The 17,266-nt window shown below is 40.6% G+C and overlaps 1 protein-coding gene across 1 annotated transcript in view; it reads right to left on the bottom strand.

Moving 5' to 3' along the window:
• Positions 1-17,266, bottom strand: part of crb2a (crumbs cell polarity complex component 2a) — an 86,061-nt gene that overhangs the window by 14,844 nt on the left and 53,951 nt on the right. The window contains exons 8-9 of the mRNA XM_042509794.1: positions 14,694-15,268; positions 608-773 (exon numbers count right to left, since the gene is read on the bottom strand). Coding sequence (XP_042365728.1) covers positions 608-773; positions 14,694-15,268 — 741 coding nt within the window. The remainder of the gene's footprint in view (positions 1-607; positions 774-14,693; positions 15,269-17,266) is intronic.

The raw sequence follows: 17,266 nt of genomic DNA, 5'->3' as shown, positions 1-17,266 counted from the left end.
AATTCAGTTAAAATGGTTATTTAATAGCATCAACTTTTCAGTTAAGGTAGTTTCTACCTGTAACATTTAGGCTAAAAAATAGTGAACATAGGTAGAAGCATTGAATGCAAAAACATCCTATAAGTACTAAGTGTTTAAGACAATATACTCAAACCATCAAAACAAGACCCTGAAATAGGTATTTGCACTATAGATAACACAGATAAGATAACACTCCCGCATAACCAATGTTATTACAATGGACACAAGGTTGACAGTGTTATTTTTTTTCTCAGAGGGAGAGTACTTGTGAGAAAAACTGATTATCTACTAAAATACCACCAAATAATCAAAAACATACATAAGATTAAGTAAGCATTTTAAAATGATGGGAAAACATTTAACCCAAAGTGTATATATATGCCTAAAATGTCAATCTCCTCTCATATTATTTCTACTGATAATTATTATTATATGCATGATGCTTGTATAGAAACAAAATATTTACAAAAAATTCAACAAAGTACTCTAAAGTAATTACATGCATAAAAGGGCACATTATAGTGTTTCCCACAGAATATGACAGATTTCTGACAAACCACTTATGGAATCATTGAGAACTTCTCACATTCATATCCATCAGGAAGGTCCACACAATGGCCACCATTGACACAAGGATCACTAACACACCATACACGTGTTTGACAGGTCTTTCCAGTGTATTCCTCTGGGCAAGAACATGTAAAATCGTTGAATGTGATGGTGCATTCTCCTCCATTTTGACACGGCATCATCTGAAGAGGGAAGCATTGAGATATTTATGACCCAGACACAAGGAACTCAGACAGTACATGTTCTTCACAGCAGTTTTTAAACCGTAAAGCTTGTTACTGATAGCTATGGTATGTTATGATGGGCATCCAAAAGTGTTAATGCACTTTTGGATGCCCATGCCCATGCCCATGGGGATTTTCTTAACAAATTATTCCCATATCATTTTCCTGGTGTGGGACTAATTATGTTTAGCGTACACCTTCAGATAGAGCAGTGCTTCCTTTAAAACTGCTTTTGCATTTCTAATTAACATCTGCTGCTTTACCTGGCTCATTTACAAGCTTACAACTAACATCCAGTCCTACAGTTGTACAGCACACCAATTTAGCAGCCATTTTGCCACGAGCTGGTTCAGATATCTGTAATTTCTTTGATCATGTAATAGTAATCCTAGCTGTAAAAACTTTTCTTTTCTATGACTCGGAAGGATAACTGCAAGGCTCTTATAATTTCAGTCCAATTAAAGGACTGTAGTGCACTGTCTAGTGTGAGGACAGGAGGCCAATTCTATATTTCATTTAAAAAAAAGGAAGTCCCTTCCGAGCATTATTTATATTTTTTTGGGACCCCACCATGACTTAGATAAAATTCTTAATGACTGAACAGTCTTTCCAGAGAATGCTTTTTTAAAAAAATTTTTTAACAACCTACAGCAAATCCTATCATCAGATTATGTAATATAACAGAAAGCTGTAAAATATATTGTTATATCCATGTGTGTTTTTCTACCAGTAACTGCATCTAGACTGGAGACAGGCAGTCATTCTTAGTGATATAAGTATTTCCAATGGTAGAGGTAAATAATCAAATTTGCTGACATTACTGTAACAAAGCCATATTTTGGGTACTTGTACTTTTTGAATACTTATAAAGTCTGCAATTTTACTTGCACCTGAAGCCTAATCCCAGCTATCGTGACAGTTGTGTAAGCGTAGGGACCGTGCTGCCTCATCTGACCTATGTGCATTTGTTGATATCACGGTAACAGGCTGCTTCACCCCATCATGACGTCATCCCATTATATGCATTTGTTGAACTCACTGTAACGGCATAACAGTGCATAAACAGCTGACACACAAGGATACCTAAAACATCATAGGTTGATGCAGAAGGTCCTGACAGAGCAGCACAGTGTGACAAGCTTGGCATGAGAACGTGTTGCCTCTGCTGACACATGTTGTAAATGTTTACATTCACCAGCTGAGTTGAAAGGGGTGTGAGTGCAGAATGGTTGTCACACCTGAAATGGAATACTGGGTCTAGTATTTAGTAAAGATTACAAATGTAAAACAATGCAATGAAGTTAAGTTTGTGTCCTTATGGTTTATCGAGAGCATTATTGTATCTTGGTATAATGACTCATTTAATGTTTCACTCACTGAGCATGCCAGTGACATAATCCAAACACATCTATGATGTTGTATGATACAGGAGCAGACTATGTTTGGATGCTAGATTGTTCACATCTATGACTTTCTGCAGTTTTTTTGATAACAGTTTCTGAGTAGGACAGAGATACCAAGTAGACTGGTTATTGCAGGACAGAGAGACTAAAGGGTGTATGTCGTGAGACAGAGAGACTAATGGACTGGTTATACCAACCATTGCATTGCCAGGCAATTTTGTGTGTGCACACGTAATCTGTGCAATTTGTGCAATCGCTTCTTTGCAACAACATGTGTTAGCTGCTGTGCAGTTTACTTTTCAGACAGTTGAATGTCATGATTTCATCCTGCTGTTGATTCCTCAAGAAGTATCAGGTTGTTCAATTTGTGTAGCTCAATATTGCTTTTAACACCCACTGCCAGTGTCATCACTTTTTCGCAAAATACAGCTTGTAACAAGGTGCAAAAGGAACCCAGCACAGGGTTTCCTCATGGTTACCTGGAGGTTATTTGTTTTAAACCTTTAGCAAATGTCCTCTTAATTTCCTTTAAAGGTTTTGAGAAAAAGATACAGCACAGGGTGATTTAGGCACCATTGTTTCTGCTTAAATAACAATTTAGGTACGTTTTGTGAGGGATTAATGTAGCCATAGTTCGTCTGTTTTTTGTCTGCCTATAGACACAGAGCACAACATCTAACACTACGCCCGACTATCACAATACGCACCTTACGCTTACTTTAAAAATTAGATATCAGCATATCAAAGGGTTATTTCAGCACCCTATGTCTACCAGAGAGGAAAAGTAACACTGACAAACTCAATATTGAATGATGCCATTGAATGGCCAACAGGGACATAATGTGATATTCTACTATTTTACTGAAACTTTTGCCTAACCATGAGGGATGTCATTGTTCTTGTGAATATTTGAGCTTTAAAGCGACCGTAGCTTTTATAGAAAAACTGTCACATTCATTCACAACACTAAATGAAACAGATAATATGACAGTCATATATCTTACTCTACCCTATTCTATTGCCTTTTAGCACTTTTAATGGCCTTACTGCATGTGCAAATGAACCAAAACAATCAGCGCTAATGAGTCTCTAACAAAGCTGTTAAACACTGCTCATGAGCTGCGTTCAAACTAAGCCACCCTTATCATTCGATAAGGGCGGCTTAGTTTGAATCAAGATTCTGTTGTTGCATTGACTATTTCTTGCTTCAAATGTTATTTAGAAACACAGTTTAGTGTACTGTACAGCTGTAAAATGAGAGTTTGCGACCCACTCGCTATGTTGGATACAGTTAAATGGAGTACCAAGCACCACTCATTAGCTAGAATAACTTTTTCTTTTAACAGATGAATGAATAACTGAAATATGTTTCTGAGGAGAGAAACAGGCAATGCAGTTACATAACCTTGATTCATATTTATTATTTACTGCCTTGTTGCTGCCTTGTCTGGGGTTGATTCTTACAAATTAGAGGCAGTAGGAGAGAAGGAGGGACATATTTTCACAGATTATCTAAACCATACTTCTTTTAAATGTATTGACACTTTCAGAAAATATTACACGAAATTATTTTCATAAAAGTTATAAACTGCAACTTTAAAATGAGTCATAGCTTTACTCTGTTTTCAAAAGCAGTAAATGGAGGTTGCCTGCCTGTCTCAAAGAGTGTGAAGACTTCACAAGATTATTTTCCACCTTGCATAGCAGCCAAGATTGACCAGATGAATGTATGGAGTCTTATCATATGCCTTTTAATGTCCTTGTCTCTGTTTCAACAGCAAAGAAGAACTGAGATACATTCTCATTAGCCAACTATGAGTCCTTACTACAGTTGATTGTTGATGTGTGTATAGGTGAGTACTGGTATTTGTAATGCATTATAAGCCCTATCATTCCACTGCTAGTGTATAACTAGTCAAAAGCACCCATAAGACACTTGCGACTTATAAATCATTATAAGTCACATCTACAATGTTTTATGCCTGTTGATATATAATGCATTTATGAGTGTAGTTATAAAGCATTATGAATGCATTAAAATTCACTATGAATGTCTACATAATGCATTATAGATGGTGGTCTTCATAAAAAAGTGTTACTGTTAAGTGTTTTTTGAGGCTGCATAATATTTCTTACTTAATATTTCTTACTTTCTTATTTCTTACTTATCAATATGTGAGTTGCATGCTATGTACAGTGAAATGTTAAACTACACGAACTGTGAAGCGGTGTAAATATCTCACACTGGGTTAGTATGAGCAACTTCAGCCAAAATAGCCCACTTTTCATATCAGCTCCACAGGAAGAAATGTGAGACACACACACATGCTCGCCCCCTTTCACACACTCTCATGCCACACCCCCTATTTCTCACACCGTCAAATTCAAAACAAGAAAAAAACGTTTTAGGACTTCTTTCAGAATTTTACAGAATGAGAGTTCTCAAGGCAGCTCTGCCTATCAAATCTGTCTGACTAGTAGAGTTGGGAAGCGAAACTCAGTTCCAAATTAGAACCGAATACATAATGCCAAGAACCAGGTACCCATGAAAAAAAAAATTTGGTTCCGCCTGTCAGTTCCTAAACGTGAGATAAAAATTAATCAGTGCAAACGAAGGCTGTATACAGTCATGGCCAACAATATCAGCACCCCTGCAATTCTGTCAGAAAATATACCACTTCTTATGGTAAGAAAGAAAGAAACGCAAGAAAACAGAGAAGAAAAGTCAAACTTGATCAAATTTCACACAGAACTTAAACAATGGACTGGAAAAACTTATTGGCACCTTGTCAAAATTGTTAGAAATAATTGCATTTCAAGCATGTGATGCTCCTGTAATTTGTATTTAGATCCACCTGTGGCAAGTAACAGGTGTGGGCAATATAGTAATCACACTTGCAACCAGTTAAAATGGAGAAAAGTTGATTCAGCCTTTGTGTTGTGTGTCACACCGAGCATGGAGAGAAGAAAGAAGAGTAAAGAGTTGTCTGTGGATTTGAGAGCCAAAATTGTGTAGAAAAAATGGACAATCTCAACGCTACAAGTCCATCTCCAAAGACCTTAATGTTCCGGTGTCCACTGTGCGCAATGTCATCAAGAAGTGCATAGCTGATGGCACTATAGCTAACCTCCCTGGACGTGGACAGAAGAGCAAAATTGATGTAAGATTACAACAAAGGATTGTTCAAATGGTGAATAAAGAACCTTGATTAACTTCCGAACAAATTCAAGCTGACCTGCAGACACAGGGTACAACAGTGTTAGCTTGCACTGTCGCTATCTGAATGAAAAGGGACGCTATGGTAGGAGACCCAGGAAGACACCATCACCAGGGCCGGTTGTAGGCAGGCATATATGAGGGGGCAGTCAGAAATGTGAAGGGGGCATCATATGTACACATCATGCTCCAGCACTTTTTTTCCCCCTGTGCTTATAACAACAGTGTTTTCTTCATTGAATTGGGTTGTTAGCTATGTGTCCAACCCCAACCTAGAGAAGTGGATTGCACTTAGTCAGTCCTTAGTCAGTACTTCAGACCTGTCCAACTTGGGTGTCCCACCTGAAGACTAAGCTCCTGCTGGTATAGCTCTTAAGGTCACTGAGGCACGCAAACCCCCGGACCACAATAAGGTGGCAATCCCTCAAGGGGGGAAACTGAAAAATAAAAATAAAATAAAATATCCTTCATCCAGATTTTATCAACCAACAACATATATATCTTAACTAGATGGCCTCAATTCTCAAATAAATTTTAACCTAAAGTAAGACTTCAAAAACTGTAATCAATATTTACAAAACTGAAAGGTAGTCTTATGAATAATAATTAAAAAAAACTTCTCAAACTAATTTATAAAACACAACAGATATAGAACAGAACATTTTATGTTTTCTTTCTTTTTTAAAATTTTTTTTGGCTTGTTTTTTTTGTTAGCAACCGAACAGTTCAAAAATCTTTCTCTCCACTCCTCTCTTTTCTCTCCACTCCACTCTACAACAACAGTCTCCTATTTCCCTTTGCAAAAACTCTCACAAATTCATCCATGTCCAAGTTATTTGTTATGGACTTCTCATGGGCCAAGATCACCAAATTCCTCTTTCTCTTGTGTAACATGGTGCGACGATAGGGGGTTAGAACCCGTGACAATGTGGAGAAGGAACTCTCACACGCTGCTGAAGACACACCAACCACCAGGGCTGTTACATACAATTTATGCAACTCAGGAAAGGCTTCCTTGTACTCCTGCAGGTGTTTATACACAGTGGACAGGTCTGTTTCATTTGGACATTTCTTGAGCAACATCTGTTTTGCCACAAGGATTTCATTTTTCAGACTTGCATTGTCTGCCATCGTGCCAGCCAGCACAGCCAGAGGATGCAACTGGGTTGAATCTAGAAATGCACTAGATTTGGGTGCAAGACTAGATATGGCTTTCATCAGGTCAACATTCCTCTGGGAAAATCTAGTTTCAATTTCTGAAATGGCCCTGTCAAGGATGTTGAGCAGAGATCTTTTCAGAGACTGATGGGGATTAAGGGTAGGATCATCAGAGTCTGTATGGCCCACAGTTGAGAGCACAACACTTTGACCAAGGTGTTTGCTCATTGTTCTCCTTCTCTTTGGAGGATGAGAATCATCTCCAGCAGCCGCCTGAGATAACTCTGCCCAATACTCATCTTCACGAATGTTTTTTAGGGACTCTAGTGCTGCACCAACAACCTCAGAAGCACTGCACATATCCACAGACTGAGACTGTAGAATTGCATTTGCTGGTTTCAAGACACCAAGCACCCGCACTAGAAACTTTCCAGTCTCAAAGAAGTGATGCCTCTTAATTTGACATAGCAGGCCTGATGCCTCAGTGCACAGGTCAACTGCAGCATCATCATCCTCTGTCATCTCAGATAGGATACTGAGAATATGGTCTTGATTTTCAACAATGCACTTTGTCACCTCATAGTGGCTTGTCCATCGGATTTCAAGCAGCCTTTTAAGATTTGGTGCATCATATTTCTCAGACACATGGTGGTGCTGAAAAAACTTGTAGAGTGAACTAGAGAGGTCAAAAAATCTTTTTGCACATGGTTCACTCTGCATGGCATGCACAACTACTAGGTGCAGCTGGTGGTTGTAGCAGTGGATGTATGGGACATATCTAGCAAGCTTCTTTTGGAGCAGAGCTTGTACACCACCTCTTACCCCACTCATCACAGAAGCCCCATCATAACACTGGCTAAGTATGTTGTCAGCACTGTAGCCAGCATCAGAAAGGTGTGTCAATATCTCAGAGGTGATGTACTCTGCATCAAGTTGATGCAAGTCAAGCAACCCAATAAGATGCTCCTCTGGCATGGAATTGCTGACAAAGCGAATTATCACAGACAAATTTTCCACATTGCACCTGTCCCTGGTCCCATCACTTTTGAGGACCCCGCAGAATCAGCATTTTCATATTTTTTCCTGACCTCTCCCAGCACCATGTTTGCCAGTGTTTCAATAATTTCATTTTGGATATCCTTAGATGTGTATTTAGCATTCTTTGGGATACCTTTAGCAATGCTTGCTAGCTTCTCATCCTTCTCTAAGGTATACTCCATCAGTTTTAGAAAGAGACCTGAAGGGATGTCATCATTACCAGCTTCATCGTGCCTCAGAGTTTCTGCAGTCCCACGGAGCCCCAACTCATTCACACAAAGAAACTTAACAGCACTGCCCACACTCTTGACATAGTAATGGTTTTTTTCAAATTGTGTTTTACCAACCAACAGGGGGTCAACAGTTCCCCCTGTAGCCTCTCTGCTTTTGTGCTGAGTCCATACAGTTGAAGCATGCACATGGTTGTGGCTGGACACATGCCTCTGTAGCCCCTTGTCTCAATCAAGTGCTGCTTTCCAGTTGTTAAAACCAGTTAAGGTAAAAACAACATCCCTCTCATTAACAGTGCTGCCATATTTCCGACAGGGGAAACAGAAGCAGGCATCCCAGACAACAGAATACTCTAGCCATGGTCGTGTGCGGTACCAGGCAGGATTGAATGATCTTAATGTTGTACCAAATGCACACTTTGGGTAGCTACCCAGTATTGGCTGAGATGGTGCATTGCCATTTAAGTCACTGGGTAGCTGAGCAGGCTGCTTTGGGGCAGCTCTTGTTGGTGGAGGTACAGCAGAAGCAGTGCTTACTGATGCTAAAGTAGTAGTTATGCTAGCTGCTGTCTCTGATGTACTAGCAGGAGCAGGAGCATCATTGCTACTACTGTTAGTACAGGCAGGAGCAGCACTACAGTTTTTAAAAGCTCTGAAAAACGGATGCATCACGCAGCATTAACTTTCTCTTTGTGAGCTGCAGGAAGCTAGAGTGATAAATAAGTAAGCTGGCTTTGTAAAAACCGCTGTGATTAAATTAAACAAAGCAGTGCAGAACTACAGCGTGGGGCGGTGCTTTACGAAGGGGTCTGTCAAACACCGGTCATTTGTCTTCAGTCTGTCACATGCAGTGGACGTGGACTCATTTCTGTGCTTGTTGTAACTGAGAAAACGCAGCTGCTTCTTCAAAGTTTTACCGCTCGTGGCGGCACTGAAACCTGACACCACACTGTCCGGCTACGTCTTGGCTCATTTGCATACTAACAGTGATTGGATGTTTACTGAGGGCTGAGGGGAGGTGTGTGTGTGTGCGCTGACCAGCCTGTGAATACACACACAGCGGAGGGACAGATAGATGAGAGGAAGCTGATACTATATCGTCTTCGTGTCTCCTTTTCGGCGGATTTTTCCGCTACTGCAGATAATTTTGTCAACTTGTAATGTATTAATTTTGTGAGTATATTAAAAATGTGCTTTCTCAACTTCTAAAATTTTGATTTGAGGGGGCAAGACATTTATTTGAGGGGGCGCTGCCCCCTCTTGCCCCTGTGTAGAGCCGGCCTCGACCATCACTGACACAAAGGCATAAAAAAGCCAGACAACAATGTGCCAAAACGTATGTGACAAAGTCACAATCCTTCTGGGAGAACGTACTGTGGACAGATGAGACTAAAGTAGAGCTTTTCGGTAAAGCACATTACGGAAAACGAAATGAGGCCTTCAAAGAGAAGAACACAGTCCCTTCAGTAAACATGGTAGAGGTTCAAAGATGTTTGGGGTTGCTTTGCTGCTACTGGCACTGGATGCCTGTGAATGTGTGAATTGCATCATGAAATCTGATAATTATCAAAGAATTTTGGGGCGCAACGTAGTGCCCACTGTCAGAAAGCTCCGTCTCCACCAGAGGGCATGGGCCTTCCAGCAGGAAAATGACCCAAAACACACTTCAAAAAGCACTCAGAAATGGTTACAAACAAAGCGCTGGAGAGTTCTGAAATGGCCAGGAATAAGTCAAGCTCTGAATCCCATAGAACACCTGTTAAGAGATCTCAAAACAGCAGTTTGGAGAAGGCATCCTTCAAATCTGAAAGACCTGGAGCAGTTCGCAAAAGATGAGTGGTCCAAAATTCCAGTAGAGAGGTGTAAGACTCATAGTTATAGGAAGCAATTGATTTCAGTTATTTTTTCCAAAGGGTGTGCTACCAAATATTAAGTTCAGGGTGCCAATAATTTCGTCCAGTGCCTTTTTTGAATTCTGTATGGAATTGTATTAGGTTTGACTTTTTTTCTCTGTTGTTTTGTGTTGTTCCCATGCAAACAAAATAAATAAACATGTGATAACCGAAACATTTGTCATTTCAACTATTTTCTGGGAGAAGTGGTGTATTATCTGACAGAACTGCAAGGGTGCCAATATTTTGGGCCATGACTGTATATCTGCAAGGCTGTGGCTCTCTTACTGGTCCTTTTCTCATCTGTCAGCAGGTCCTGTTACTTTACACATCAACACCACAATGAGCTGGAGAGCTAGCGTGCATGACCAGTGTGTCGCAGCCATACCGCAAACCCTCCTAAACTCACAGGAAATTCCTGTTCCATGCAGCCCTCTCTCGGTGTCCTCCTGGCGTCACATTTCTCCCGTATTTCTCCTGATGTAGAGCCCTCTACCATGTGCATAGTCTCCACAGGGAACCAGTGGTGACATCAGCCCCAATATATCAAAGAGGGAAATTTGACCGCTCCAAAAATTTCACTTTTTGTCCTGTGTTTTACTGAATATCCAACATGCAGCAGCTGATTAGAAAGCTAATACTGAAAATGCACAGAAATAACTTTGTTTTTATGAAACATGCCTGAATACAGACTGTGTGCCAGGTGTGCGCGCATTTGGATACTAGAGTGTGAATCAGGCCGCACAATCCTGTCTGAACCAAAGTAACTAAGCCCAAGAGATTAATTTAACTATTTTCAACCACAGACAAAAAACTTAAAAGCACTAATGAAAACAATATGCCTTACACATTTTGCTGATCACACAGCTTATCGATAGACAGCATCAGACTGACAGAGCGGCGCAGTAACAGAGACAGACAGTTTTTCCTCAGCGTCTGAACAGTTAAGTGTTTAGCGGGGGAAAGTGACTTCTTCAGATTTCAACAGAAGACTTCACTGTCTTCACTGTCACTTCCAGTCAGACTTTTGATGGAATTCTTTCTAAATACGACAACACATCGCTCCATCCCTCGTCCACCTGTGCTCTGTTGCTTCCATTTTTATCAGGGGCGGATTTAGTGATTTGGGAGTCTGGTGCCCCAGTCTATCTGCCTTGCTTTGATTTCACCATTCTCTAACTGGGAGTGATGGTGGGCTGTAGAATAAGCTCTGTTGTTTTCACACTCACCATACCTGGCTGCCCCATGTAACATAAAGTAAGCCTACAGTTATTGCACTTTGGTCAAAGCATAATTTACTTTTAGGTCAATAAGTGCAGTTTGACATTCACACTAATGTTTTTTAATGCACATCTGTGTGTGAATCATACATTTTTATTTGTTGTTGTAACACTTCAAAGAATAAAGTTTTTTTTTTCATCAAAACTTCTTTTACACAGATTAAGCCAGGCTATGCAATGCTTTGTTTAAGGAAAAAATTGCTGCGCAGCACATTTGCGCATGCAGCGCCACCACCAAAAAAAAGTTTTACCTCCTTCTAAATCTCTCTCCAAACTTATCTGAAAAGCTGGCAGCCCTGGTGTTAGTATTTATTGATTCACTGATTTTACTTCCCAGCCTAACGTAGTGCATGATGGGAATCTACTGCTCACAGACAGAGTGGAAGCTGATCATTCAATCTAGATATGGTCAATGAGATAAAAACACATATATTGCAGGATATTTGTGTGGTTTACACAGTTGTCTGTATGCTTCACTAAGCACGGCAGTAATACTTTTGCTGAAGCATAAATTGAGTGCCTTGCCATAAATGAGGTTTAATGTTGTGGTATTTTTTAGTACTGGAATTATTTATCAATGACATTTTTACGCTGTAAACATATGACTGACAAGATGTCCAGTGATAAGTGTCTGAATGCATTACAGCCTATTAGGGGTGTCAAACTTTTTAGTTCATTGGGCTGCATACAGCCCCATTTGATCTCAGCTGGACCAGACCTGTATAACCATTGCACAATAACCTCTAAATGACACATCCGAATGTTTCCCTTTTTGTTAGAGTAAAGAAATGAAAGAACATTCTGAAAATGATTGTCCTTTTACAAAACAGATGCCCTTTAGCAGACAATACAGAGTTCCCTACTGCAAACTCAACCGATTTAAAAACTAATTTGTATCAATCCCCATCAAATTCAACAGTGTTGCTTAAGGGTGCAGGGGTTGTGCAATAGTTCCATGATGTTTGAACAACAGGGTAATAGCAAAATGCATTCTGTGCAATATATTTGCATTATTTTGTGTGTCATGTGTCATTTGGATTATGTGCGATTTATAGCTGTGATTTGATACAGCTAGTGCTGTTTTGTTTATGTGTGGTCTGATTTATTGTGACTGTGAAGCCATTTATGGGTGCAGCATCTGAGTCCAAGACAAATATCCCTACAGGGACAAAAGTATATGGTATGGTATGATACAGTATGGTAGGGTACGCCAGGGTAACGTAGGGTATGGTATACTATGATACGTTATGGTACGGTGCGGTATGGTATGATATGAGTATGGTATTGAATCTCAGCCTTAGAGTCTCAAGAAAAGTAAGTACAATTTCAAAAATATCTGTTTTTCCACATTCAGTGAGTCTATACCCACAAGTGCATGCATTTCCACTGCTGTGTAGTAATGCTGGCATGAGTAAAGCTATCAAGTAAGGTGGATGAGTTATATCCTGCCATTCAGGCCATTGACAAATCAAACATTTTAACAATGCCTAAACAATAGGATTCCACCAATGATATTTTAAGGGAGGAGTTTGATACAGCCCCGATACACAATGTACAAGGTAGAATTTTTTTGTCATTTTTCTTAAACGTGATTTAAGAAGAAATGAAATTAAAGTTTGCATAGTGTTAAATATCTTTAAATATGACCATTATTGTTGTTTTGTATTCTGGTCAGGGTGGAAAAGCCTCCCTGAGCTACCACCTTATCGTGGTGTCCCAGTGATCCTAGAAGCTCAATTGTCTGGGGCTTTATGCCCCTGGTCGGATCACCCATGGCAAACAGGTCCTAGGGAAGGGACTAGACAAAGTGTAGCTCATTGGACCCCTTCTGATGAATGCGACAAATGGTTCAAAGTTTCCCTCGCCCAGTGCCTGGTCCCTGCTTTTTGCAGACGATGTGGTCCTGTTGGCGTCATCAGGCCGTGACCTTCAGCTCTCACTGGATCGGTTCACAGCCAAGTGTGAAGCGGCCAGGATGAGAATAACCACCTCAGAATCCGAGGCCATGGTTCTCAGATGGAAAAGGATGGAGTGCCCTCTCCAGATCGGGGATGAGATCCTGCCCCAAGTGGAGGAGTTTAAGTACCTCGGGGTCTTGTTCACGAGTGAGGGAAGGATGGAGTGGGAGATCGACAGGGACATTGGTGCAGCATCAGCTGTATTGCAGACTCTGCACCGATCTGTCATGGTGAAGAGGGAGCTGAGCCAAAAGGCAAAGCTCTCAATTTACTGGTCAATCTTCGTTCCTACCCTCACCTATGGTCACGAGCTTTGGGTAGTGAAAGAACAAGATTGCGGGAACAAGCTGCAGAAATGAGTTTCCTCCGTAGGGTGGCTGGGCTCTCCCTTAGAGATAGGATGAGAAGCTCTGTCATCCGGGAGGGGTTCAGAGTAGAGCCACTGCTCCTCCACACTGAGAAGAGCCAGATGAGGTGGCTTGGGCATCTAATTAGGATACCTCCCGGATGCCTCCCTGGTGAGGTGTTCAGGGCACGTCCCACTGGTAGGATCCCCCGGGGAAGACCCAGGACACGCTGGAGAGACTATGTCTCTCAGCTGGCCTGGGAACGCCTCGGGATCCCCTGGGAAGAGCTGGACAAAGTGGCCAGGGAGAGGGAAGTCTGGGCTTCGCTGCTTAGGCTGCTTGCCCCGCGACCCGACTCCGGATAAGCGGAGGAAAATGGATGGATGGATGGATATGCTAAGTTAGCCAGTGGGTCAGATTGGACCCTCTGGTGGATCTGGTCCGGCCCATGGCCCTTATGTTTGATGCCCCTGACTTTCATTCTGTGGGCTGTCTGTTTATAACACCCCTGGCTTTAAGGTTTTAATTGATGTGGCCTGTGACTGCAAGTCTGCCTGAGCACTGGCCATAAATCAGTCAATTCTCTGCAGCTTTGTGTGGGAGCCAGGAAAGCTTAAGAGAAGGAAACATTTTGTTTCCCAGGATGTTCTGTGAAAGTCAGAAAAAAAGGTCTTGCAAATGTTACAGATGGTTTTGTGAACTGCATTAACCAAATATACATGTAAGACATTTGTTATGAAAACTTTCTCATGTAACCACAAGGGAACATTCTCCAGGCAAATTTTACGGAACATTCTGTAAACATCAGCAAAAAAAACCCCAACCTCCTGTGAACATTTGCAGACTGTTCAGTGAAATGTATTCACACCAAAAACATTCCATGAACCGTTCTTGCAAACCTTATTTCAAACCAAAAATGCACATAACCAATCCGTTAAGAAAACTTTCCTAAACGCATTGGAGTGCTTGCTGCAGGGGTCCAGCAAACTTACCTCCAACCCCTATGTCACATTCACAGAATGTTCCCCGAGCATAAAATTGTTTACTGGAAACTCACTAATGATGTAAACTATAAACACAAAAATGACAACAACCAGAATAAAACACTAAGTTCTCAATAAATACATTGTAAACAATAACAAAAGGTGACATTTGCATTTTGGAACATGAAATAGCAAACTTCACTATGAACTACCAGCCCTAAGCATGGTGGGAAATGTGACCGCTGCTACAATAGATTGGCATCTGGCTGGAGGGAGATCACAAGGAATATTAATGTTTCAGTAAGTTTTGTGTGGGTTGCGAGAAAGTTGGCTTGTTTTTAAAAAATGGGAAGGAACTACAATATATCTTACCTTGCAGGTATCATCACTGATGCAGCCTTTCTTGACATGTGCAACATCATTTGGTAAATACATTTCCTCCTTATCCAACCTGTTCCAGGTATCCACATCTAGATGCACTGAATCTAAACGAAGGTCCTGCAGACAACCTTTGAAATGCCCCCCCCACACATCAGAGTCCCAGTTTCTTGGAAGTCCTCCAACATAAGCCTGATCCCCACTGTAAACATTCACTTCAGGGATCTTTCCTATTCCATAGCGAAGGCCTGCATGCTCAAAGATCACCTGTCTGTTTTGGACCTCCACTTGAAGAAGCTGCTTCTCGCCAGTAGTCACAAATATCGGAGCTGTCAGTGGGGTACTGTTGGGCAGAGAGCTGACAAAAACCCTCCCCATCCCCAGGTAGATGGTGAAGTAGACCTCTCCTCCCTCTTCCTCTGTAGGTCTTCTCAGCTGAAATAGCAGCCCGTCTGGCTTCAGTGACCTCAAGAAGAAGGACACATTGAAGTTGCTGCTGTGGCTTTTACCTACATCATATGCACTAAAACTCATTGTGTCCTCATGCCTGTATGTCCATGAAGGGAATTCTGACAGGAAAAAATTGGAAGTTTGAATTAATTACACAAACACACACACATTTAAATATACACGCACACATTCACACAGACACATACACATACACACACACACACACACACACACACACACGCTCACACTAAAACACTAGAAGCACTTTATAATACAGCCCACAACTTATAGTGTAATTACATAGAACTTACAAGATACTTTAGAGGAGAGATGTTTAAAGTTATCCCCTAAGGGGTTCTTAAGTACTGGGTACCTACAGGGTACTTTAGAAGGGTACTTTAGAGGAAGGATGTAGGAATTAGTATTTAGTGAGTACTGGCATGTATGCAAGATACATGATACTGGTGCTTTTATTCAGACTATGATATTAAAGGAAACACACATCAGTTTCATTATTAAAATGTTCAGTAATTTTTATAATTAAAAAGGATTGATTGATATAAAAAGGGATGGAATATTTCACACAAGAGTTACTGTATAGCTAAAAAAAATAATTTATTTGACCACTATTGTGTTATAGTAGTGTTTGAGAATTTTGATGTAATATTCAGTATTGCCATAGAAGATTTGTGACTCCAAGGAGTAATTGTGCCTTGTTCTTGTTCTGTTTTGAGATACCCTGGAAACATTGTTAGATTTTGGAATTTGAACTCTTCTTGATGAAGGAGATGGCGAGCCACTGTTGAACGTGATCAATTCCTTACCCAGAGGAGCTGGATATCATCTTTTCCTGGAGGAGGGAACCAACCATCCCTCCCCCTGGCAGGACTGTTGAAGCCCACATTTGATATTTTGACTAAAAATTGAGATGACTGAAACTGAAACTGACTGGACACTACCCTTTCTGACTGAAGGTTGCTGAACTGACTGCAATAAAGGACCAGAGATGAACAGAAAGGGAAAGAAACAGGAATCCTGAACTCTACAGCACTCAGAGACAATTTTCTTTCCTTGCAATTTAGTTTTGTCAAACAACCAGCTTAATGGGGATTTATGTTTTGTGTGCAGGTTGTGAAGCACTGTTATAGCAGTTATTGATGTACTGAATGCATTTATATGGTATCCACTGCTTTATTGATACTAGAAAACTGGTTTGAGAGAGACCCTTTAATTTTTCGCTTTTTTTCTTGGTTAAAGAGGGACCCTTTGATTTTTATTTTCTGCCTACATTTTAATATAGTTCAAAGTGAAACACACCCTGTGGCTCCAGTTGCTTACTGTATGCTCTTTCAACCCCTCCTATGAATCTACACACTGGTCCTAACATATATAAGTACTCTAGTGACCCCTAGGTGGGTTACACAACACAATAAGATTCTTGAGATTCAGTATTCTCCAGGGAAAGTACTTTGTAAGTACAAAGAAAACACTGTATAATTATAGGTTAAGACAAGGGCACAGAGGATACTCTATAATCCAGCTCGCACTCCACTTTGTAAATACAGAGAAGGTATTATTTAAGTGCTGGGTAATAAAGAACAGTGTGACACTCTACAATCCAGCCAACATCCATGTAAGTACTTGGTGAGTACAAGGATAAAGGGGAGGTGATTGTCTATAATCTAGTCTGCACCCCAGTAAATACTGTGTAAATACAGGGTAAGTGCTTTGTAAGTATAAGGTAAGTACTGTGTAAGAATAGGGTACGAAAGGGGAACAGTAGATATTCCATAATCCGGTCTGAACCCCTGTAAATACTGTGTAAATACAAAGTAATAAGGGAACAGTGGATATCTATGTTTCTCAGAATAATAATAGTATGTATTTAGAAGTAGCCAATCTGATGGTCTCGTTTACTTCAGGATGAAACTGAGACATTTTCATAAGGGTTAAACTTTCATGACATTGCATTTAAAATTGTGGAGAAATAAGTCTTACTAGCATTTCATACAGCAAAGCCACATTCAATCCACCTTCATATTTGTCTGTGACATTGAGTATGTCACAGTAGTACATTAGAGTACTATATTATGTTACGTTTTCATTCTCAGATGACA

This window comes from Plectropomus leopardus, chromosome 20, assembly GCF_008729295.1.
Source record: "Plectropomus leopardus isolate mb chromosome 20, YSFRI_Pleo_2.0, whole genome shotgun sequence".
NCBI classification, from domain to species: domain Eukaryota; kingdom Metazoa; phylum Chordata; class Actinopteri; order Perciformes; family Serranidae; genus Plectropomus; species Plectropomus leopardus.
Note: the sequence above shows the minus strand (reverse complement) of the source record. Positions and strands in the feature narration are given on the sequence as shown.